The 23,483-nt window shown below is 40.7% G+C and overlaps 1 protein-coding gene across 1 annotated transcript; it reads left to right on the top strand.

Moving 5' to 3' along the window:
- The first annotated feature begins 1,054 nt into the window (after window positions 1-1,054).
- ppp2r1bb (protein phosphatase 2, regulatory subunit A, beta b) lies at window positions 1,055-17,902 on the top strand. The gene is made up of 15 exons (XM_061681344.1): window positions 1,055-1,247; window positions 2,684-2,774; window positions 2,923-3,023; window positions 4,440-4,672; window positions 4,780-4,927; window positions 7,682-7,837; window positions 8,473-8,587; window positions 9,182-9,252; window positions 9,675-9,809; window positions 12,344-12,517; window positions 13,479-13,539; window positions 15,247-15,401; window positions 16,889-17,031; window positions 17,106-17,197; window positions 17,270-17,902. The coding sequence occupies exons 1-15, from the start codon at window positions 1,170-1,172 to the stop codon at window positions 17,284-17,286; spliced, it is 1,770 nt and encodes a 589-aa protein (XP_061537328.1). The 5' UTR covers window positions 1,055-1,169; the 3' UTR covers window positions 17,287-17,902.
- Window positions 17,903-23,483: the final 5,581 nt, after the last annotated feature.

The following is a 23,483-nucleotide window of genomic DNA, read 5'->3' as shown; positions in this document are numbered from 1 at the left end:
ATATATATATATATATATATACGATATATATATATATATATATATATATATATATATATATATATATATATATATATATATATATATATATATATATATATCGTTAAAATTAAACAATATTTTTTTGTAAATAAAAAAGGGAAAATTAAAATGATGACCTCACAACTTAATTATTAACGTAGGGCTGCATATGGACAAAGGATGCATATTCTTCACATTTTTGTTGAAAGTGGAAAAAAAGTTCATCGAAATATAGCAAAATAAATAAATTTTAAAAACTTTTATTAAATGAAACGTTTATTAAACATTTTGTTAAAAAACACAATTATTTTTTATAACTAAAACATTATAAAAAGGTTTAGGATACAATCCAGGGGCCACATAAATATCCATGTTCACAGCTCCAACTAATTGTTAAACAAATACCTCTAAGATAATGTCAATTAAGAAAACTAACATTATTGACTTTGTAAAGACAGAACTTTGGTGACAGCTTTCTTGAAGGTGCACCTAATGATGTGGCTCATCAAGAACAAAGCTAATTATTTATAACATTAACATTTACAGTGTCCTGGATGGATGGACGGACAGGCAGATAGATAGCTAGATAAATAGATAGATAGATCGATAGATAGATAGATAGAGGATAAATCCGTTTTTCATTTTTTAAATGTTTTTTGTTATATACTGTATTTTTAGCAAACACTTTTTTTTAAAACTAATATATATTTAAATTGGAGAAATTACAATGATTATTTTATTCATGCCAGTAAAACAAAAGCAACAATAAGATTTAAAGGCCAAATGAACTTGTCTTGACTTGACATGTATGGCGATATTGGACATTTGATATAAGGATTTACATTTTCTTATACAGTACAGTGATTGTGTGTTTTAAAAGAAATATTCACACAGCTTTTATTCAGCTTTTTTTAATGACGTGGTTATGTACTGTGGATACAATGAAACGGCGACTGCCTTTATTCACGTGTCCACTGATAAATTTCCAAGCGTGTTGTTGTTTTGTTGTTGTTGTCACGTCATCCATTTGAGTGACTTGCAAACGCATTTCATTGAACGCACCAGCTCCCCTCTTAAGTGAGCCGGAAACCCCGTCGTCGGCCCCAGCCGCAGCCGCCATTCGTTTGTTCGTCCCCGTACAATCTAAAATGGCAGGAGCCGATGGAGACGATTCGCTCTACCCTATCGCTGTTCTCATTGACGAACTGAGGAACGAAGATGTTCAGGTGGGTGGCGAGCGCCGAGCCGTTCCCCTAAATAGTCCGCCGGTAACGGGACATTTTTTCGAGCGGTTGCTAACTGGCAAAGAAGCTAGTGGGGCCTATCCGGCTTTCCCAAGCAAGCAGGGGCGCACCCTTGCCTAGCTCATCACTTTCTTACGATAGCTACCGAGCCTGTTAGCGATACACGATCAAATATGACTTCTCGTATTCTCTACCAGTTGTTAATTAACCGCTGGAATGTCCAATTGGAAGGAATTGGGCGCTCCAGCTTCTGACGTCTTTCCGTGTCGGGTGGTTGGTTAGCAACGACAGCAGCTTTGCCGTTGTAGTTTGAGTTTCTGTTGTATTCTCATTCGTACAAGAAGTGTGACGCGTGTGTCGCAACTTTTCGACTCAGATTGACTGCATTTTGTGTCGCATTTGATGTTAGCCCTCGCCATAGGGCTAATAACACGATAACAACAGTAGCCGTGCTCAGCTCTACCCCAAACACACACACACACAAATGTTTATAATGGTCTATAATAACAGTCAAAACCAGTCGTTCTCGACTGTTGTCACCCTTTGACCCACATTTTGTGCGCGAGTCGCAACAAAAAGTAGCCTTTGAAAATATAGACATTATATCTTGAAACAATTTCCAATTACAGTTCCTTTCAGGTTATCTGAGAAAGTGAGGATGAACATGACATCGGGATGTACAAAATTGAATTGAAAGTTAAATCCTGCCTAGTTGTGGTTTCACCTACTCCCCGATTTTTTTTTTTTTTTTTTAGCTCTCCTTCTATAACCACAAGATGGCACCAAAGCCCTGAAAATAGTAATCAGTGTCAAGGAAGTATGTTAACGTCTCAACTGAGAGATTAACATTTTAGTATGTCAGGGAGTAGCTAAATTTAGCCTGGGTTGTTAGTGGACGTTACGGACAGTCTTCGTCACATATGCAAGTACACGTGCAATTCTGGAGCATTTTTATTTTTTAATCACATCATCTGTTAGCCATTCATTCTTTTGGGGTAATTTTGTAAGATGAGTTTGAAAATATACTGACCCGCTTTTGGGTCCCAAACTATTAGAGAATCACAACCCTAAATATACACCAAACTAACATGACCCTTAAAAAAATGTCTATGAGCTAAGCACCAACAATATATTACAATTTTCAATCTTGCTAAGATGGAAAAATAAAGTTACCCCTGTACGTATACGTATTAATGAGGAGTTTAAAAATGGCAAACTACTTCATTCTTATTGCCATTTCAAGCAGGGTGTTTGGGTGCCACCTTAGTGTGTTACAGAATACACAATTATCCACATTGGTGTGATTTTCAGCTAATAGTTTGATCTCCAAAATAAAATTCCAGTAGGTGAGGTTGACTGCATGTTGAATATGACATCAAGATGCGTTCTTGTCATTAATTCTCTCTGTTGCAATATAGTTGCGACTGAACAGCATCAAGAAGTTGTCTACTATTGCACTGGCTCTCGGTGTGGAGCGGACTCGCACTGAACTGCTTCCTTTCCTCACGGGTAACCATTTGCCTCCATCCACCCAATAAAAACATGTTATGACTCGACAGTCATTCATTAACAGTGTTATCACATGCTAAGGCACAATCAAGAATGGTGTCATATTCTCCAACATGAAATTGGAACGCTTAACCTCTTTGTCCATTAGACACCATCTACGATGAAGATGAGGTGCTCTTGGCCTTGGCTGAGCAGCTGGGCAATTTCACCATGTTGGTGGGAGGCCCAGAGTATGTCCACTGTCTACTGGTAAGTTCCACGCCTTCTGGAATTGAAACTAACCTCAAACATTGAATTAGCTCCTAGTTACATTAAGGCTGGATTTACACTGCAGGTCCAAGTCCCATTAAGCAGGGTTGGCACTGGGTTATGAAACCTCTTCGCCAATGTTGCTAAATCGTTTAAAAATCTCCCAGCCACACTTGTGTGTACTTGGCCACATCATTGTGTGTTTTATATGTGGTTAAACCTTTAGCCACACTTAGCCAGTCCTCATCTCTGGGAAGCCGATAAGCTTGTAACGATGTGGGCCCAATCAAAACTACCTAGTCATTAATCATGATTAGGGCAGAACGATTTGGGAAAATACTGTAATTGTGAGATTTAATTTTTTTTTCTAAACAAATATTTCGATTTAGCATGTCATTTTTGGGAGTAAGTTTATCTTCAGCATGATTCACTAAACACAAGAAATTAATTATTCTATAGTATGACCAGCACGATATTGGATATAAGCAACCAATAACTTTCTTGTTGGCCACCCCTAAATGTTATGATGAATCGATATGATAAACAAATCTTTATTTTACTATTGAATTGTAAAAAGAAAAACCTTCCATCAAATTGACTTAATGATTTAACTAAACTTAAACTATATTAAATGTTGATTAATGTTCATAATTACAGTAAGTCTTGAATATGATTCACTTACTTAATAATCTTCAAGATGGATCGTGAGGACTTTACAGGTATGTGCCAAAAAAATTTATATCGAACGAAAGTCCATTTATTTCAATCATTTGTTTCAAAAAGTGAAAGTTGTAAGTTATGTTTGTTCACCACACACAAAGTGAAATATTTCAAGCCTTTGTTTCAATTTTGATTATGGCAGAAAGACCCCACATTTTTATATATGACACAGTGCAACATTGTAGGCTTCCTGTGTCCCAATCTTGTCAGCTAATAATGCAAAACACCTGCAGAGGTTTTCCTCAGCCTTTAAATGGTCTCAGTCTGGCTTATTAGGTTTCAGAATCACGGGGAAGACTGCTGACTTGACAGTTGTGCAGAAAACCATCATTGACACCCTTCATAAGGAGAAAAGTGTTTTGATACAAGCGCTGACGGAGCGTTTCAACTCGCTCCGCTTCAGGAAGAGTGACACAAGCTCCAAAGCCTCGGTATCATTTGCCCATCACTATACACAGCAGAATGGGCGCGCTCAATTTTTATTAGGATGAGCTTTTGACGCGGGCGCTTTTGATTCACCAGTGTGGCTAACGTGGGCGATATCCCAGTCACCGGATCATGTTTCAATTAGCCATTGGTGAATGGGCAGCCCGAACACTGATTAAAAGTAAAAATCTGAATTGTACTGTACTGACTTCTGCCAGTTGTTGCATACAGTATGTAATATGACATCGTCATCCTTTCCCTGACTCCCAGCCTCCCCTGGAGAGCCTAGCGACAGTGGAGGAGACTGTCGTCCGAGACAAAGCAGTGGAGTCTCTCCGTAAGATTTCTCAGGAGCATTCTCCAGTTGACCTGGAGGTCCATTTTGAGCCCTTGGTCAAGCGTCTGTCCTGCGGTGACTGGTTCACCTCTCGCACATCTGCCTGCGGGCTCTTTAGCGTCTGCTATCCTCGTGTCTCCAGCACTGTCAAGGCTGAGATTCGCCAGTAAGTCTTTTTCGCACCACCACTAGAACTATTTTGGGGTCGTTTTTATTCCAAGTCCTGTGAATTATATTGTCGTTTGATAAAATGTGTTTGTGGTCACCTTTTAGGCATTTCCGCACCCTGTGTTCAGATGACACTCCTATGGTCCGTCGTGCTGCCGCTTCCAAACTGGGCGAGTTTGCCCGAGTGTTGGAGCTGGATTATGTTAGAAGCGACATCATCTCCCTCTTCACAGCTCTGGCCTCCGATGAGCAGGTACCAGTCTCCTTACCTAATTATCTGATGTACCCACAATGGTCATGCATACAAGCAGAAGTTTGATGGTCCCCTTCCATCAAAACCCACATTTTTCCAGTTTTATGCATAACATAGGTCAAAATGAGTCTTACCTGGTTTTAAATTTGAACACCATGCGTTTACTCGATTGAATGCAATAGCCTTTGAACACCAACCCTCTTGCAAAACGCAGAGCTGCCATATGTTACGGAATTACTGTATTTTGTTATAGAAATCACTGAACGTTGACTCGTTAACGGTCGTAGCACCGATTGTTCTGGATATTGGGGGGAAATCCAGTGTCTGACATTACCGGTGCGTTCACATTGAACAGCTGCTCGGTGCATGCTATTTTAACCCCCCGCCCTCCCTGGCTGCCAAGCGTCCAGTGTCAAGGCATTGTCAGTCACTGATCATCACCTCCATGGTAGCAAATAAGCTACACTTCTTACAAAAGTGTCATGATGGGAGGCTGAGGAGTGGATTGGCGAAGACAATGTCAATGCTAATTGCTAAGCTATTGTTACAAGCAGTTGCAAAACATCTAAATAAGTGATTTGGTGAAACGATACACCTGTCAGTCACACAGGGTCTGGCTTGAACCATGTTTTCACGGCGAGAACCAACTTTGAACAACAAAAGGCCAATTAATACGTGTTTAAAGATATAAATGAAATAATATACGTCCACACAGGATGCCGCATCTAAACCAGGAAATAATTATTATGTCACTGCACACGTCACTTCACAACGTGTGCAGGTTAAAAGTATATTAGTATTAATAGATATTTTGTCATATAAAATAAGATAACCTTTATTAGTCCCGCAATAGGTAAATTTGTATCATTTCAGCAGCAATTGTGGATACAGGAAATATAAATATGTAATATAAAAGCATGGAATGACGAAATCGCAAATATTTATACTTAGTCAGGCTGGAACTGCGTCCACCATTACGAGGTTAATGCAATAAAAACATTAACATTACGAATATTAAAGCCATAATTTATTAATTACTATGACTGGCCCACAGAAATGTCCTGGACAAAATTTTGAAAATATGAAAATTCTGACAAATTTGGACAAATTGTTCTGGAAGTTTTTATAGGTTGGCAGCTCTGCAAAATGGGGGGGGATTTGAAATTGCTGTCGTTGTGATGTAGTTTGGACAATTAGTATTCAAGTACCTGCCCATTGCGCGTGGCTGTTACACACGCGCGCACACACACACGCGCACACACACACACACACTCACACTCATCTCATGAGAAATGACTGCATTTTCTGCAAAGCTTTGCATGACCTGCCTAACTCCGGAGTTGAGGAATAACTGACTTCAATTTATTTTGGAAGAAATTCCTAAGCATTTCGAAACCAGAATTGCGCTGTATTCAGGGCCATTTCATGCAAGATGGCGTCGTAAACTTAAGCTTTCACACACTGCTGGAACTGCATTCCCGGGTTTTAAGTGGTCGAGATAGTCTGCTGCCTCCAAGCCATGCAAATACAGTATATACAAGCATACATGAATTGTGGTTTACAACAATACTGTGGATATTGTGGATTAAATAGTGACCCTTGTGGTCATTGTTGCCAAAATGTGCGCGAGCGATGAACGCCGTGCGCTGGTTACGTTGAAGTGATTGAATGGGAGCACAGGACCAGCCTCTCAAAATATCCTCTTTTTTTCACCCACGCCTCCTCCTCCATTTCGTCCACTATTTAGTGATTGGTATGTGTCAGAAATGTAACTTATTCGCTGCCATGGAGGTGCGAATTAATTACTTGGAGGAAAGGATCAGCACTGCGGAAGGATGGTGTTTAGCCGGCCCAGCTAGAAAGAGCTTTTCATAGCTGGTGAGAACACTGAGCATGTTAGCTTCACACGCTGCGTAGCATTTTCCCCCCTAGTTTGCAAGCAGCCGGGAAAGGAGGGAGGATTTTCTTTTTGGTGTTCTTTCTCTCCCTATTAAAACAAACTTACCATTAAAATTATAGATCGTTCAGGGATTTGGGAACGCTGCCAAAAAACAGCTTTCGCCATCACGTGATTGTGTTGTCTGAAATTACGATGTTGATCTAAAAACGATAAATGGTTTAGTCCTCGTAGAGCTGGGCATTAAGAGCCTCACTATTTGATTTGATTTAGATTCTTTGTCGATGTTAGCTAATTTAATATAGCCTACCACTGTTGGGTCGAATGTATTCTAATGCCCCCACAGGTGATCAAGCATAGACACAGCTGCAGGTGCACTTTCAGTCGCTTTATTGAACAAATGGTAAAAATAAAACGTACACTAAGCAAATTCGTACACGAGCTGCTGAGGCCACAACTAACACCCAGACGTTTAAGATGCAGACTGGCTAATGGTGAACCAGAACCTGACCTGAGCGCACAACCGCCAACTCTTCACTCTCATTTGTTGACTCTCACGTCACTCACTTGGCCAGGCCCCACTTTTTAAAGCCACACACACTCAAAGTCACATATATTATAGTGTGGACTAGGAGGATGGCAACACAAAGTAGACAACAACAATACTTGCACCACACACGTACATTTTGTTGTTTAATGGTGCAAATGTATTTTTTCTGATACATTTTTTGAATAAAATTGGCTATTTGTGATCATAACCTTTAAGATGTGCCTTGGACCTTCCACTGTACTTTTAAATGTACAATCTACATTGTTCTGTCAGTGGCTGAATTTATCCCTTCACTCTCCTCCATCAGGACTCTGTGCGGCTGCTGGCAGTGGAGGCTTGCGTCAGCATTGCCACTCTGCTGCCTCAGGAGGACCTGGAGACCCTGGTCATGCCCACCCTGCGACAGGCCGCCGAGGACAAATCCTGGAGGGTCCGTTACATGGTGGCTGACAAGTTCTCTGAGGTAAAATCGTTTCACTAACATTTCTTGACAATGAACTCACTCACTGCAGTGTTAATAGTGATATGGAATAATTGTGAGTAATGCGCCAGTTTAGATGGATGTTGCTAATCATCTTTGAATAGATTTGAGCTACGCTGCTCGGACTGCTTTCTTGCTGTGGATTTAAATGTGGCAGACATTAGAGTAAAGACAAAAGGTGCAGAATAAGCCCTTTTACTGCTGACATTGATTGCCACTGTGCCTAAGTGCTTGTTATGCGATTGCACTTTCACAATGCCATTATGATGAATGTGTACTGTGATGTCAGCTTTGCTGTGCCGAGAATCGTTACTCACTTCTTTACTCCCTGTGGTCGATGTCGGTAGTTAAGGAAAGTTATATTAAATAAGCAGTAGGTATATCATAATATAGTTTAACATTCTGTGATAGAATTATTTTTTTTAAAGTTAAGTTAGTATATGATCAACAGAGTTGCCTTTGTAATAGCTGACGGTACGATTGATTGGTAACGGTGCTACCCGAATACAAGTTTTAATTCTTCTTATAACTTTTAAAATACTCAATCCATGCATTTGTATTAATGTTGATCAGTTATTTGGATACTTTAAGTTCTTTTTTTCTCCCCCCAACCCAAGCTTCAAAAAGCAGTGGGTCCAGAAATCACAAAGAACGACCTGGTCCCAGCATTCCAGAACCTTCTTAAGGACTGCGAGGCTGAGGTCCGTGCCGCTGCAGCTAACAAAGTCAAAGGTCAGTCCTTGAAACGCACTTCTATAAGAAATATCAGAATCAGAATCATCTTTATTTGCCAAAGTATGTCCAAAACACACAAGGAATTTGTCTCCGGTAGTTGGAGCCGCTCTAGTACAACAGACAGTCAATTTACAGAACACTTTGGGGACACAAAGACATTGACAAAAAACAATTGTGCAAAAAGATGCAGAGTCCTCTAGCACTTAGAGCAGTTCGAATGACTAATATTGCAATAGTCCGGTGCAATGACCATTGTGCAAAGGGCGCTGAGACTTCAAGGAGTGTATGCGGTTTAAAGTGACGAGAAGTGCGATCATCTGGGACAATGTTGGTTGTGCAAATGTTGCAGATACTCCTCAATCAGTGTGCAAATGGAGCAGATGCTACTCTGGCATGAGTGGCCAGTATATGCAAATAGTGCCGCATGGCGAGACAACTACAGTGAGTGCACGAGTAATACATAATTGGCCCCACAGAAATGTGACAACGAACTCAAGTCAAAAAATTGCCAGCTTGCTGTAATGGAATTATAGGTTAGGTGTATCAACGCAAAATATCAACGCATAACTTACTGAATGTTCTTATGGTTAGAATTCTGTGAGAACCTCCAAGAGGACAATCGTGAGCAGATCATCATGACTCATATCCTACCCTGCGTCAAGGTAAAAAATATCTGCCATTTCCAGGTGAACTTCAGACTCAATTTGCTGTGAATTGCATGTGTAGGGACACTTAAGACATCTTTTTTACAGCCCACCTTGTAACTTTTTATGAACTTTGCTGACACCTTGAAGAGACAACTTGTCCGCGGTGCTCATTATTTCTTAAGATGACATGAAATGGCCTGCGTTTTGTCCAGCTTTCCAACAGCAGAGGGCACTATTTACACCTAAAGTGTAAAGTAATGTGTTAAGGTTGATTCGACTAATTCAGTTTATTTATTTTTTTCGGAATTTGAGAGTATACATACATACATACATACATTATGTAAAATATTTTTTTTTATATGACTGTTATCTTACACTATCAACTTCCACCGACTGTTAGTTCTGATGTTTATTTGTGTTTTGCCGCCTGTGGGCAGGAACTGGTTTCAGACACCAACCAACATGTGAAGTCAGCACTGGCCTTGGTCATTATGGGCCTTTCTGCCATCCTGGGCAAGGATAACACAATAGAGCATTTACTGCCTCTCTTCCTGGCGCAGCTCAAGGACGAGGTAGAGGAAAATACACATTTGTTTCTCTTTTTCTACATCTTCACTAAACTCCACAGCCAATATCCTTTTTGTGATCATTGCATGATTTTTATACAGGTGCCCTTGCACTTTTTATTTTTAACCAGGAAAAAGAGTAATGGAATCGATGTCGGACTCTTCTGTAGCATTGTCACGCTTTGTCTTCCTCTCTACACTTCTAAGAGTTGAAACTGTCTTCTATTCCTCTGCTTTCCTCAGTCCTATTTAAAGTTAGCCCACTTTCTTGTTGGTGCAAAACAAGACCAAGAGTGTGTAATTTGATTATTGTTCAAACACTTGACAGCTTAGATGTGCAAAACTTCAATAATTTATGGTGACGCTCACGCGGTGCTTTTCATTAATTTTTTTCTTCTCTCTCTCCTAAAGAGACAACTCTCACTGTTGTGCAGCTCGTTTTTTGTTTTTTGTTTTTTTTTAACCAGGCAACTCAGATTGTCAAATTGTGGGTTTTGGAGTATCCATCCATCCATTTTCTGAGCCGCTTCTCCTCACTAGGGTCGCGGGCGTGCTGGAGCCTATCCCAACTGTCATCGGGCAGGAGGCGGGGTATATATATTGGAGTATATTCATGAAAATTGCCCTGAGCTGTTAAAATACCCTGAATTTCTCTCATACGGTTAATTAAACGTGGTCACCATTCTTGGCAACATGGTGATCGTCTTTGGAAATAAAACTACTTTATTATCCTGGTTAATCATTTGTTTTGACACACAGGAAAAGTCAAACTACTCTGTATTCCTTGGTTTTTGTACAGTGAGGAGGTAAACGAGTATGATGGAAAAGGTTGCATGGGGAGTCCTCCGATTACAAAGGTTGCGATATACGCAGTTAGGAAAGGCGCAAAATGAATGAGTTTGCGTAGCGGCTTAATTATGTGGTCCCATGACGCAAGACGGCATGCTCAGTTACCCCTGTAACTGTTGCTCATTGGCCTTGAAGTCTTTAAATCCAAATATTTACTATAATTGTCTTTACTACTGCATTAGTAGATACTTTGTTACAAATTTGGGTTACATCGCTGCGGTCGGAACAGAACTCCATTGTAAACCAAAAGACCCCTTGTTCTTGGCTCATTAAATTGTATTTGGGTAAGTACCTTATTATTTATTATTATTAGAAATTAACTGTTCCAGTAGTCGCCGTAATGGAAACCACATAAGGGTTAATACATTGGGGTTAGCATTAGACTTTACAACAATTTTATCGGCCCGATCGGTATTGACCGTTAATTAGTATTTTATGCTGATCGGCTTTGTCATAAGTCGCCGAACTGATAGGCTCTGCAAAAGACATTTACTCCATCGCCATCATGCACAGTATATTTGAATACAAAAACTAGTTTTTTTTTAAGCCTTGTCGCGTGTCTTTGGCGTAGTACTGTAAATATCTGACGGCCAATGAAGTTATTTTAAAAAAATAATTAATAAATAAATCAATAAAAAACATGTCGGCGGTGTGGGACAGACAACACCTAATGTCGGATCAGACGACAAGACAAATTTGCTTTTTCACGATTGCACTATGTCAGACTACCGCAATAAAATCTTGTATTCCAATACCGCTGCATCCCGTTTTTTACGATCATTGGGCTATCTTGTCAACTCAAATGCGACCGGATACACTCGTTACCGTTGCGACGACAACAAGAGTGGATACCACTGACTGTATTATAAGGACAAAATGGGGGTGTTGGTGGTCACCGGTGCTCAGGACAGGAGAGGATGGTCGTTTAAGGCTTGCTTGAGGTATGTTCACATACTTTTAATACGATACAACTCGCAAGCAGGCAACAAAACGTTATGTAGCCGACCTAGCAAGCTACTGCTAACACTGACGGTTGTACGTAAACATACCGCCGTTCTGTCGAATCACGGTCTAAAGTTTCGGTGTGGGTGAAGTAATTTAATTACCATTTTCTGAGCCGCTTCTCCTCACTAGGGTCGCGTAATTTAATTACAATAAAGTAATGTAATTGCAGTAAGTTGGCACCCATTATTTCTGTCATATTGTAATGTTGGTTTGACCTGACAGATTAGAATACCCGATATGACTAGAGCAGTGATTTCCAACCTTTATGGAGCCAAGGAACATATTTTACAATTGCAAAATCTCACGGCACACCAACAAATATAAATGTCACAAAAAGTGGATACAATAATTACTATTTACTTCCTGCCATCTAATAGAAGACCATTAATTTCCTCTGTCTGTCACTATGCCTCACTGAAATAGAGGAACAAAGATACAAAGATTTTTTTTTTTGCCTTGTGTGTCGGCAGCCTTCATGAGTACACGATACCTTTTTAACTCATTCACTGCCAGCCTTCCCAGTTAACATGGATATTTGACTTCTAAAGCTGTCAATGGCAGTGAATGTGTTAATAACGCTGGTATCAGCCCAATACTATACCAGATCGGTACTGGCCCATCCCTATTTTTAGGTTTATGCAACATTTTGTGTGCGAGTGGTGGTTTTGACTGCTGTGTGTCCACAGTGCCCCGAGGTGCGTCTCAACATCATCTCCAACCTGGACTGTGTCAACGAGGTGATCGGCATCCGTCAGCTGTCCCAGTCACTCCTGCCAGCCATTGTGGAGCTGGCCGAGGACGCCAAGTGGAGGGTCCGCTTGGCCATCATCGAGTACATGCCCCTGTTGGCCGGTCAGCTGGTGAGCAATGATGCCAGCTCCAATAAATGCGGTCCGGTGACATCATAAGTAATCTAACGCGTTACTTTTTATAGTAGAGTAGTCAGATTACAGTTACTTTGATATATCTGCTAATAGTTGCTTTTTTGTTCGCGAGAGCAAGATCTTAATATGCCTTTGATATTAAATATGCTATTTGTGCTTAGGCAAGATATTTATCTTTAACAAACTACAGTGCTTGGGAACATAAGGCAAGTCAATAACCAAGACACTTGATTTAGTCACGGTGCATGTCATAAGTGTAGACCAATTTTCAGCCTTTGTTTAGTAATGACTAATAAAACAGACGAAACACTATACTTAACGATCCATAACTAAAATGCAGACAGCGACTGAGTAAAATATCGAAAAAAGGCAAAAATATTTATAAATTGAGCCGTCTGGGGCAATGACGTACACGTGACGTATTGCACGTTTGCAGCACATGATCAACTCACGTGTACCCAAGTAGCCAGTGGTGCAAACACAATGGATGGGGACAAGGGATTGGCACACTTAAACTGGAAATGGTCAGTACTTCGAGTTTCTGTAAAGAGGACATTATTAAGGTTCGTTGTACAAACAGACGCACAAAGTTGCCTTCATGAACCCGCACACAATCTGCAGGGTTGCTGCAGTCTGTATCAGGTGTACTGAGAATGGTTTGCTCGTTTATATTTAGGTGGCGCTTTGGCATGTCAAGTCTGCACTACGTTGCTCGTTTGTGGCTTCAACGACACTAATATTTAAGTTATTTGTTAATGTTGATGACATCATTCTGTAACTTGTACGGTGTACATTATCAAGTAATGAGTACAGTTAAGCTAATGCTTTTTTGTACTGTCGATAATTGATATTCCTGCCACTTGGCAGCTGCTGAAAGTTACTTTTTAACTCGAGAAAATTGTATTTGTGTGATTTTTAATTGTATTTTCCTGCACAGGGAGTGGAATTCTTCGATGAGAAGCTGAACACGCTTTGTATGGCTTGGCTTATTGACCATGGTAAGGTGAAACTATGCTTTATTTTTGCTCCTATAGGTGCTGATGCATTAACTGGATAACAGAGAACAGTCATACAAATACATGTTAATCCAAGGGAATCTCCAAGGTAGAAACAATCCGTTCCATGACCCTGGTTGAAGATGTCTCTTCATTTCAAAACAAACGATCCCATATAAAATGTCCATTCGTTCCATAAAATGTATAATTGTGCATGGAACGTTTGGAGTAACATTTTAACATTGACATCATATACGTGTAAAGAAAAATTACTCATCCTTTCAAGATGACTATCAGATGCCGGAAAAGGAAGGTGTTAAGTTAGGCCTGCAACACTGTCTTGAATAATTAGATTACAAAAAAGGTTGAAGCAAAATCTCTGCCTTGAAGCTTTGCAGGGATCAAGTTCCCTCACTGACTAATGGTACTGCAGTCGCACGCATCCCTCTGTGTCGACGCAGTGGTGTCGAGCCAGGAGACTGTAAAAGAAGGTCAAAAGTTTGGGATCATTTCACATTTACCAAGGAAGATAAAGTGCAATCTGTACTACAATGGCACATCTATGAATGCAAATACAAGGTCATGTGTCGATGTTAGCTAACCGAATACAGTGATTTATTGCAGGGGTTATGGTCCAGAAACAGTAGGCGAAACCCACAAAGTAGTGCCCATTTTTTTAATTGCATATTTACACATTTAGGTTTCATACAAATTCAGTGTCGTTATGTGATGATTTAAAGAGGTGCAGTTATTTATTTGTCCGCTTGAGGTCACTATCCACACACGCTACACAAGCACATGCTTTTAAAAGCCAGGTCTCCTCTGCTTGTGTGACATGAAAGTCAACCCATGTGGATGTGAAAGGCGCCCGTCTTTTTTTTTGCTGGCTAAACTATGAGGCAATGTGCCTCACAGTGACAGTCTCTGCATTATAGGCAGCATAAAGCATCATGCTGCTTGCTAATGCTTCCCAGAATTCCTTGCGGTGTTCTTTTTAACTACAGGTTGTTTAAAAAAATCATAATAAAAATCAAGCAAATATTCCTCTTTACTTTCATTTGTTCCATATTTTTTTGTGTGTGCATTAGCTGTATAGTACTGTTTGTCGGGCTAGGTTGTTATTTGTGAATATATTTTGTGAAACGGGGGCTAGGTTGGTATTTGTGAATATTTTGTGAAACTCTCTGTGGCATGCTAGGGTAAGGGCCAGACTACTTTTGCATGAAGTACACACACACTCCAGAATGTATGAACTTCATACAATCATTTTAGCAACATTTTTATTTATTTATTCAATGCTCCTTGTGATTAAAATCTCTACACACTGCAATAGTATGCATATATTGGGGGGAAAACTACGTTGTTTTGTTTTCCTTAATTTGCTCTGCCCCGAGTGTGGTTTTCACCCATAGCAGGCAGCTGTTTTTATTTAGCCAAATTTACATTTCAGTGCAAATCATTGAACACCTAGCTGGACAGCGCAGCAAAATTTTGAACAGCCAACCGGCCACAGTTGTTCTCAGTACCAATGTAACAGGAGGGTCAATGGTTGTTTTCAAAGGCTTTTTTTATTTTTTTATTATTATTTTTTTTATTTATTTATTTTTTTTTAATAAAATATTTTTTTTTAAATTAAACATCTAAAGTGGTGAATGTGGTTCCTTAGGTGAGATCGGCGCAGTAATATAATATCGATTTGTCGTTGTGCAGTGTACGCAATCCGTGAAGCTGCCACCTGTAACCTGATGAAGCTGGTGGAGAGGTTTGGAGCGGAGTGGGCACAGAACACCATCGTGCCAAAGGTTCTGGGCATGGCCAACGACCCCAATTACCTCCACAGGATGACTACTCTTTTCTGCATCAACGTGAGTCTCACACACATTGTTTTACCTATATATTACTCGTGCACTCACTGTAGTAGTCTCGCCACGCTGCACTATTTGCATATCTGTTGTTGACCAATACTGGCCACTCATGCCAGAGTAGCATCTGCTCCATTTGCACACTGACTGAGGAGTATCTGCAACATTTGCACAATCAACATTGTCCCAGATGATCGCACTACTCGTCACTTTAAACCGCATACACTCCTTGAAGTCTCGGCGCCCTTTGCACAATGGTCATTGCACCGGACTATTGCAATATTAGTCATTCGAACTGCTCTAAGTGCTAGAGGACTCTGCATCTTTTGCACAATTGTCCCCCCCCCCAAAAAAAAAAAAAAAAAAAAACCGGCATTAACAGATAACTATTAACCCTTTATTGCTCAGTGACTGTTTTTTGTCAATGTCTTTATGTCTCAAAAGTTGTCTCGGTCAATTGACTTGTCTGTTGCTGTACTAGAGCGGCTCCAACTACCGGAGACAAATTCCTTGTTTTTTGGACATACTTGGCAAATAAAGATGATTGTGAAAGTATTTTTCAGTTATAAATTTCAGGTGCCTGAGTCTTGTCTATTTATGCCTTGGTGGGTGTGTCGCCTGGGGATGTTCACAGGAGCAGAGCTTCCAACCTATGGAAATTCACTTCCAGCCAGGCTTAAATGTTTGTGCCCTGCTAAGTTTGGATTTTTCAGCGATTGGTTTTACAGTATGCTTAATGTAATGCCCACTTGCATGTGGAAAAAGAGAGATGTAGTCACCAATGCACCTTTCAGTCCTTTATTGAATGCCAGGAGCACAATAATTAAAAAAAAACAAAAACAAAAAAAAAGATCTCACACAGGCAGGAGCTACTGTCGGCCACTTAAAGCCACATGCATGAATCTAATACATAGGCACTACAGTATATACGTTTTTTTGCCTGCATTTTAATGCTTGAAATTTTGTTTTCTCAAATACTTTTGTTTAAAAGTTGTCTCAAGTTGAAATGTTGAAAGCTATAAAAGTTTTTTATTTTTTGAGGTTTCACCTATTGTGTGGGTCTCTCTCTCTCTCTCTCTCTCTCTATTGAACAGGTGTTCACTTCAGGGGTTAGAGCACCAGTTTTATTTATTTATTTTTCATTGACTGTTATGAAAATCGAGTCAATTGATTTATCAATGACGTCATTTTTTTTTCGCCACACTATGGCAGTCCCCAACTTTTTTCTTTGCACCACAGACCAGTATTTAGACACATTTTGACGGACAGGCATAGAAATAAATGAAAACAAATGATTAAAAATACAACTCACCATTATGCTGTATGAAATTCTTGGTAGAAGTCCTGCGCGTGTTTCTTGAACAAACTGGCCGCTCATCTTTCTCGTCTCTCTTCTTTCTTTTGACTTTTGAAATCCCATACTGGCGAGCCATAGTTTATTTATATATCTAAAATATAAATAAAATAAAATAATCTCCTCTTGCTTTCAGGCCCTGTCCGATGCATGCGGGCAGGACATCACCACCAAGCAGATGCTACCCGTGGTCCTCAAGATGTCCAACGACCAGGTGGCAAATGTGCGCTTCAACGTGGCCAAATCTCTGCAGAAGATCGGACCTATCCTGGACGAAGGGTAAGTCCTCCTTGTCGCAGTCATCAAAACGTCTGCGCAGGAACGCCTGACCGGCCACCATTTTGTGTGATCAGCACGCTGCAGGGTGAAGTGAAGCCAGTGCTGGAGAAGCTGGCCACTGATACCGACATGGACGTCAAGTACTTTGCTCAGGAGGCCATCAGTGGTAAGCGCTCCTAACAACACGAAGGACATCTACTGCCTGTAGTTGATGTCTTTATTTTCTCTCTACCTGCAGCTCTCTGGCATAAGTGAAGCAGCGTGTCTCAACTCATCCCTTTTGCAAGATATTTATTGATGTTCAAGATCAATTGCTAACTGTATAGACCAATCTGATAATTAAGATTTTTCTCTCCATTTTCCTCCTGTCCCGGGATCCTTCAAGCCCCCTCGCTGTAAACGGATGCTTCCGTCTAGTGCTGCATGCTGACTAATAGTCTCACTAGCTAGCTACCGACCCCCCCTCACATCCCTCCTTTTTACATTCCCCCCCCCCCCACTTCGTTGTTTTAGCAACATCAAAATGTGACATTCTACTACAAGTGGTTCAGACGCAACATGTTCTTATCTTAATATAGACCGGTAAGGACCACCTTTCTTGTCATGTTGGTCCCCAAGTCCTTACAAGACAGGAGAAAGTATTGGATTTGTGCCAATGAAAGAAGCGGTGAACTGCTTTTTACTGTACACCAGACTGGAGCATTTGACCTGGCACTGCCGTGCTGTTCTAAAAACAAGTTAACGCCGAAAAAGTGGACACGACCGTCATTGTTCAACATTGATGACCAGTGTGCTTTTATTGTTCTTTTCAGTGCTTCACACATTTGATGTTGTTCTACTGTATCTTCATCTGAATAAAGTAACAAACACATCCGTGTCACGCCTGCTTTTGCAGACTCTACAATGTCATCAAGCTCGTGCACACATGAACATTTAGTAACAGTTGGAACTTTTTTTTCCTCCCTTTGGGCCTCAAGATTAGATCATAAGAGTACACAACATGCAAGAACTTCCTATAGTAAAAAAAACAAAAACAAAAACAAAAATTTCTCTGGAAACCGCTTGTATTGTCAGCAAAATATGGTTAATTAAAATTATCTCAAATAATTGGTTAACTGATTTTATATTATACAGTTAAGCAATTGCATTTCATTAAATATTATCTGTGAATAATACAATTATCCCTCATGACCAACATAAAATACTATTTAGTATGCCATAGCATTGAAAGTGCTACCCAGACATACATATAATTTTTTTTTAACCTCATCTTCAAATGACCTGGCCCATTTGTCCCATCAAAAAATAAGTGTGGCCCTTGACCTAAAAACTTGCCCCACCCCTGCACTGTGAGACTTAATGTCTACCTAACATTATGGTCGGTGTACTTTCTGCCCACTGTGATGTCAGCTGTGGCGCTGAAAGTTGTGGTCCAGTGGGGATTCTATCAGAACAAAGCAAGAAGTACAGCTGACAGCTGCTTCCAGCTTGTTTGGCCTCTGTCTTCGCTTCTGTTTATTGCGGAGGGCAACACCGGTTCAGGATTTCTTCTGGTTGCCTTTATGTTGAGTTCTTCCTATGTTCTAAGTCCTTGGCTTCCTGTCACACGTGTATGTTAGGTCAGCTGAAGGCTAACTTGCCCATAGAGAAAGATGTATATTCATGTGTGTTCAGATGGACAATATAAGTTGGACTCTTGTTTTTGGGAACCACCATTTCATTGTACACTGTGCAATGGCAATGTTTCTAATTGTAACTATGGGAACCAACAGGAGTTCATTAGAAAATTCAGCTAAATTATAGAAACTATCCCATAACTGTACTGTCACTATCCAGTGAAAAGCATATATCTAAAGTGTAAATCTCTGTTTCGAAAGTTGAAATCGAAAGTCTTTTTTTTTTTTTTTTTAGACAAAAACGAGTACAAATAGGTTAGATACTTTTAAGAAGGCCTGTTTTGTTAAAAATCCATAGCTGTAAATGCTTTTGTGTAAAATGAACTTCCTTCAAGGTAGGTTTCCTATCGATTCATTTCCAATAATTACACTGCTTAATCAGCTAATATTTTTGTGTATTGCATCATGGCTCAGACTGCTGAAGTGGAGTTTGGGAAGATAACGTAACCATAGTCGTTAGCTATTAAAACCTTTGTCTGGTCGAGGGTTCGGCGTGAGCGCAATCTTTGAGGGGCATGGTTGGTGGCGACGTGTCAGTAACATTCTAATCAATGACAGTGTAATAATTTAGCAAATTAAATTAGCGATTCAACATGAATTTTGGATGGTGTCTTGATGTGGGCGCAGAACAGAATAGAGCGTATACTACCGATGCAGTTTTTGGTAACGCAAGCAAGATGGCATTTTGTTGATTTCCTGAATAGTGGTGGTTTTGGAGGCGGATAATTGGTTAGCACATCTGCCTCCCAGTTCTGAGGACACAGGTTCAAATCTGGCCACGCCTGTGTGGAGTTTCCATGTTCTCCCCGTGCCCGTGTGGGTTTTCTCCCGGTACTCCGGTTTCTTACCACATTCCAAAAACATGCATTATAGGTTAATTGAACACTCTAAATTGTCCGTAGGTGTGAAAGTGAGTGCGAATGGTTGTGCCCTACAATTGGCTGGCTGGCGACCAGTTCAGGGTGTACCCTGCCTCTCGCCCCAAGATAGCTGGGATAGGCTCCAGGCTAGTGAGGATATGGAAAATGGGTGGATGGATAGTGGTTTTGGAGATGCAAAATATTACCGATACACGACTCTTAATAATGTAAATGCTCGATGGACTGCATTAAAAAACGAAGCAGGCTGTATTTGACTATACCTTGCCCTCCCTGGCTGTACAACCTTAATAAATAACAGTACCCGCTAAAACATCCATCTAATTGCATCTTTTTTTCCATCTTCATTCCAAATTAGCACAGAGGATTCACATTCACAAATCACATTGTACAGTTCTTAATGAGAAATAAATTCCCCATTTTTCCTCCTCCCCTAAAAAGCCCTCTCAAGTAAGGCAGTGGGCGCATCCTCTTCTTCTTTTGTCTTCTTTTTGTGTTGCTGCATTGTGATACACTTTTCTAGTGCACATCAGCACATTCCGCCAGTGTGAGAGCACCTTGGGGAACAGCGCAGGGGGGGCTCAGGATGTACTTCTGAAGATGAGAGGAGGTGGATGGCACCACTGAGACTTGATCATCTTTCCTCGTGCATGTGGAAGCTTTTCTAAAAAGCAGACCCCTAATGTTCATTAAAACAAGATTACGTCAAAGAAAAGCAGCCAATCCGCTCGAAGGCCGCAGTCCATTTGCTTTCATTTGGACGGAGTTATTTTCGGCGGGCGCGGCAGCAGACAGCCGTGAGAGGTCCTGACGTCAATGCAGCTTCCTCCCAGGACTGTGACACTTCTTTCCAGTGGAACTAGTTGAGCAGAGCCTCCGCACGCACGCACAAACGCATGCACACTCACTCACACAAGCGAAACAAGATAAACACAATGCTCACTAGGTGGCAAATGAACAGCATCAGTCAAGGAAAAATGGCAAAGATGGCTCATATATGCCTTCGGTGACCTTGAAAGGCATGTGTGTGTGTGTGTGTGTGAGAGAGAGAGAAAGAGAGAGAGAGAGAGAGAGCAAGTGAGAGAGAGAAATTTGCTTTTCAAAACCATTATTACATATAATAAGTAAACCAACAAGAGACACAAAGGCGCTGGGTAATAAACGTAATACTGTATACAGTGGAACCTCGATTTAACGGACGAATAGGGGTTGATCCTTCAATCCGATTGTCCGTTACATTGAAGCAATTTTTCGTGGCCTAAAAAAACCAGTACAGTACAAAATTATTGTAAATAAGTGACAAACAGCTTAAATGTTTGAAAGGTTTTCCAGTTTATCCAACCTGATCTTGCTGGTGTATGGGAGGCGTGATTTTGAGTTCTAGCTGTACACTATTTTCTGTCCGGTAAATCCGAAGATTCCACTGTATACAGTATTACGTATATTATTACCCAGCCCTTTGTCTTGAGATATGAGTTCCCAGCCTGCAGTCTCTTCCTTAAAGTTGTGTCATGAACTCTGATCTTAACTGAGACAAGGGAGGCGTGCAGTTCTTAAGTTGTTCCGAATACCTTTGTGGCGTCCAAGATGGGTCATTGCCGTTTTCTTGGGGTAATCTTTGTAGGCCGGCCACTCCTGGGAAGGTTCATTACTGTTCCATGTTTTCCCCATGTGAGGATAATGGCTCTCCCTATGGTTCGCTGAAATCCTAAAGCATTACAAATGGCTTTTGTAACCCTTTCGAGACTGACTCACCCCATCTCTACGGGAGAGCCCGGACATCCTATGGAGGAAACTCATTTCGGCCGCTTTTATCCGAATTCTTGTTCTTCCGGTCACGGCCCAGAGCTCGTGACCATAGGTGAGGATAGGAACGTAGATCGAGCGGTAAATCGAGAGCTTTCCCTTTCGGCTCAGCTCCAGACTCCGCATTACTGCAGACGCTGCACCGGTCCATCTGTTGATCTCCCGCTCCATTCTTCCCTCAATCATGAACAAGACTCCAAGGTATTAGAACTCCTCCACTTGGGGCAGGATATGCAGTTTAAAGTGACTAGTAGTGCGATAATCTGGGACAATGTTGATTGTGCAAATGTTGCAGATACTCCTCAGTCAGTGTGCAAGTGGTGCAGATGCTACTCTGGCATGAGTGGCCAGTATTGGTCAACAACAGATATGCAAATAGTGCAGCGTGGCGAGACTACTACAGTGAGTGCACGAATAAATGTATAATTGGCCTGACAGAAATGTGACAACAAACTCAAGGCAAAGAAATTGCCAGCATGTTGCAATGGAATTGTAAGTTAGCCGTTTTAGTAGTTGATGGCAAGAGAGAAGAAGCTGTCGGAATGTCTGCTCGTTCTAGTTTGCATTGATCGGTAGCGCCTACCCGAGGGAAGGAGCTGGAAGAGCCGGTGACCGGGATGCGGAGGGTCCGAGAGGATTTTGCACGCTCTTGTCTTAGTTCTGGCAGATGCAAGTCCTCAAGGGCGGGTCGGGGGGGGGGGTACCGACAATCTGTTCAGCAGTTTTGATTGTCCGTTGCAGTCGGAGTTTGTCCTTTTTTTGTCGCAGCACCGAACCAGACTGTGATGGAAGAACACATGACTGATTCGTTGACCGCTGTGTAGAACTGCCTCAGCAGCTCCTGGGCCAGGCCGTGCTTCCTCAGAAGCCGCAGCAAGTAGATAAAATGTATTTTGTTATTTGTCGTTATATTTTCTTAAATCCCGGCACTGGTCTGTGGTGTAGTGTGACTCGTGACTGTGTCCATCTGCTGCTCAGAATGTGTTTGCCTGCTGTTGAGAAATGTTCCCACATTCGTGCATGCAGCGTGATCTTTCATGACGAGATGATTTCATGCAAGCTCTTCACCGCGAGGGCAATTTTTGTTCCACAGATAATCCTCAGGATGCATTGTTTACGTCATATAGTAAGAAGTCAGTAAAAAGAGAAAGTCAGTCACTGAGTCATTTCAGAGTGCGTGTTAATCTAGAGAAGGTAGAGCCTTATTACTGTCTTTTTTCATGAGTGGTACAGCCCTTATCCGGATCTCTCCCCCCCTCCCCATCTACTACTGGCAAAAACGTAGTTGGATGTAGTCATGGCAACCGCTGATGTCATCGTGCCACACTTCGACCTGATATGATATGACCTGTGTGTTTTACTGAGGAGCGGGAATACACATGCGGCACGGTGGCCGACTGGTTAGAGCGTCAGCCTCACAGTTCTGAGGACCCGGGTTCAATCCCCGTCCCCGCCTGTGTGGAGTTTGCATGTTCTCCCCGTGCCTGCGTGGGTTTTCTCCGGGCAAAATAAACCTGTTTTGATGGACAGGGTAACAATCTATTTTATTATCGTGATGGCCAAAGAGTGTGCATAACAATACTGTACAATAAAAACAATAGTAACACAATTCAAGGAATGTTGGTGCACATCAAATTAACAGTTTTATTTTAACGTTAGGTTTTATTTTGTGCATTTTATCATCTAATGTATGTTTTCAAGAAGTCATAATTTTACAATGAAGAAAGTATTTTACAACAATTTGAAATTTAAAATAAAATTGTACTGTTGCAACTTTTTTTTAACAATTAACATTATATTTTTGAGTACATTTTATAGCTTTATGCATCAATTTTGTTCAAGTCATAATTTTGTGAAAAAGTTAGAATTTTACAAGAATGTTACAATGTCTTAATTCAATTAAATATTTTAATATTGCAACTTTTTCTCATATATTATCCCTAAAATTTCTAAACATTTTTCCCACGACTTAATTCTATGTCATGTAATTTTATTATTTCTGTAAAATTACTACTTTATTTTCAAAAATTATGCTCATTGTAACACTTTATTCCGGTACAAATTCCTTTCTTAAAAATGTGATACTTTCTAT

The sequence above is a fragment of the Phycodurus eques genome, chromosome 7, assembly GCF_024500275.1.
Source record: "Phycodurus eques isolate BA_2022a chromosome 7, UOR_Pequ_1.1, whole genome shotgun sequence".
Lineage (NCBI taxonomy): Eukaryota > Metazoa > Chordata > Actinopteri > Syngnathiformes > Syngnathidae > Phycodurus > Phycodurus eques.
Note: the sequence above shows the minus strand (reverse complement) of the source record. Positions and strands in the feature narration are given on the sequence as shown.

Coding starts and splice junctions, on each gene's coding strand:
- ppp2r1bb (XM_061681344.1), top strand. CDS start 1,170: ATGGCAGGAGCCGATGGAGACGATTCGCTCTACCCTATCGCTGTTCTC. Junction 1,248..2,683: donor TGAGGAACGAAGATGTTCAG/GTGGGTGGCGAG, acceptor GTTGCAATATAG/TTGCGACTGAACAGCATCAA. Junction 4,928..7,681: donor CTCTGGCCTCCGATGAGCAG/GTACCAGTCTCC, acceptor CTCCTCCATCAG/GACTCTGTGCGGCTGCTGGC.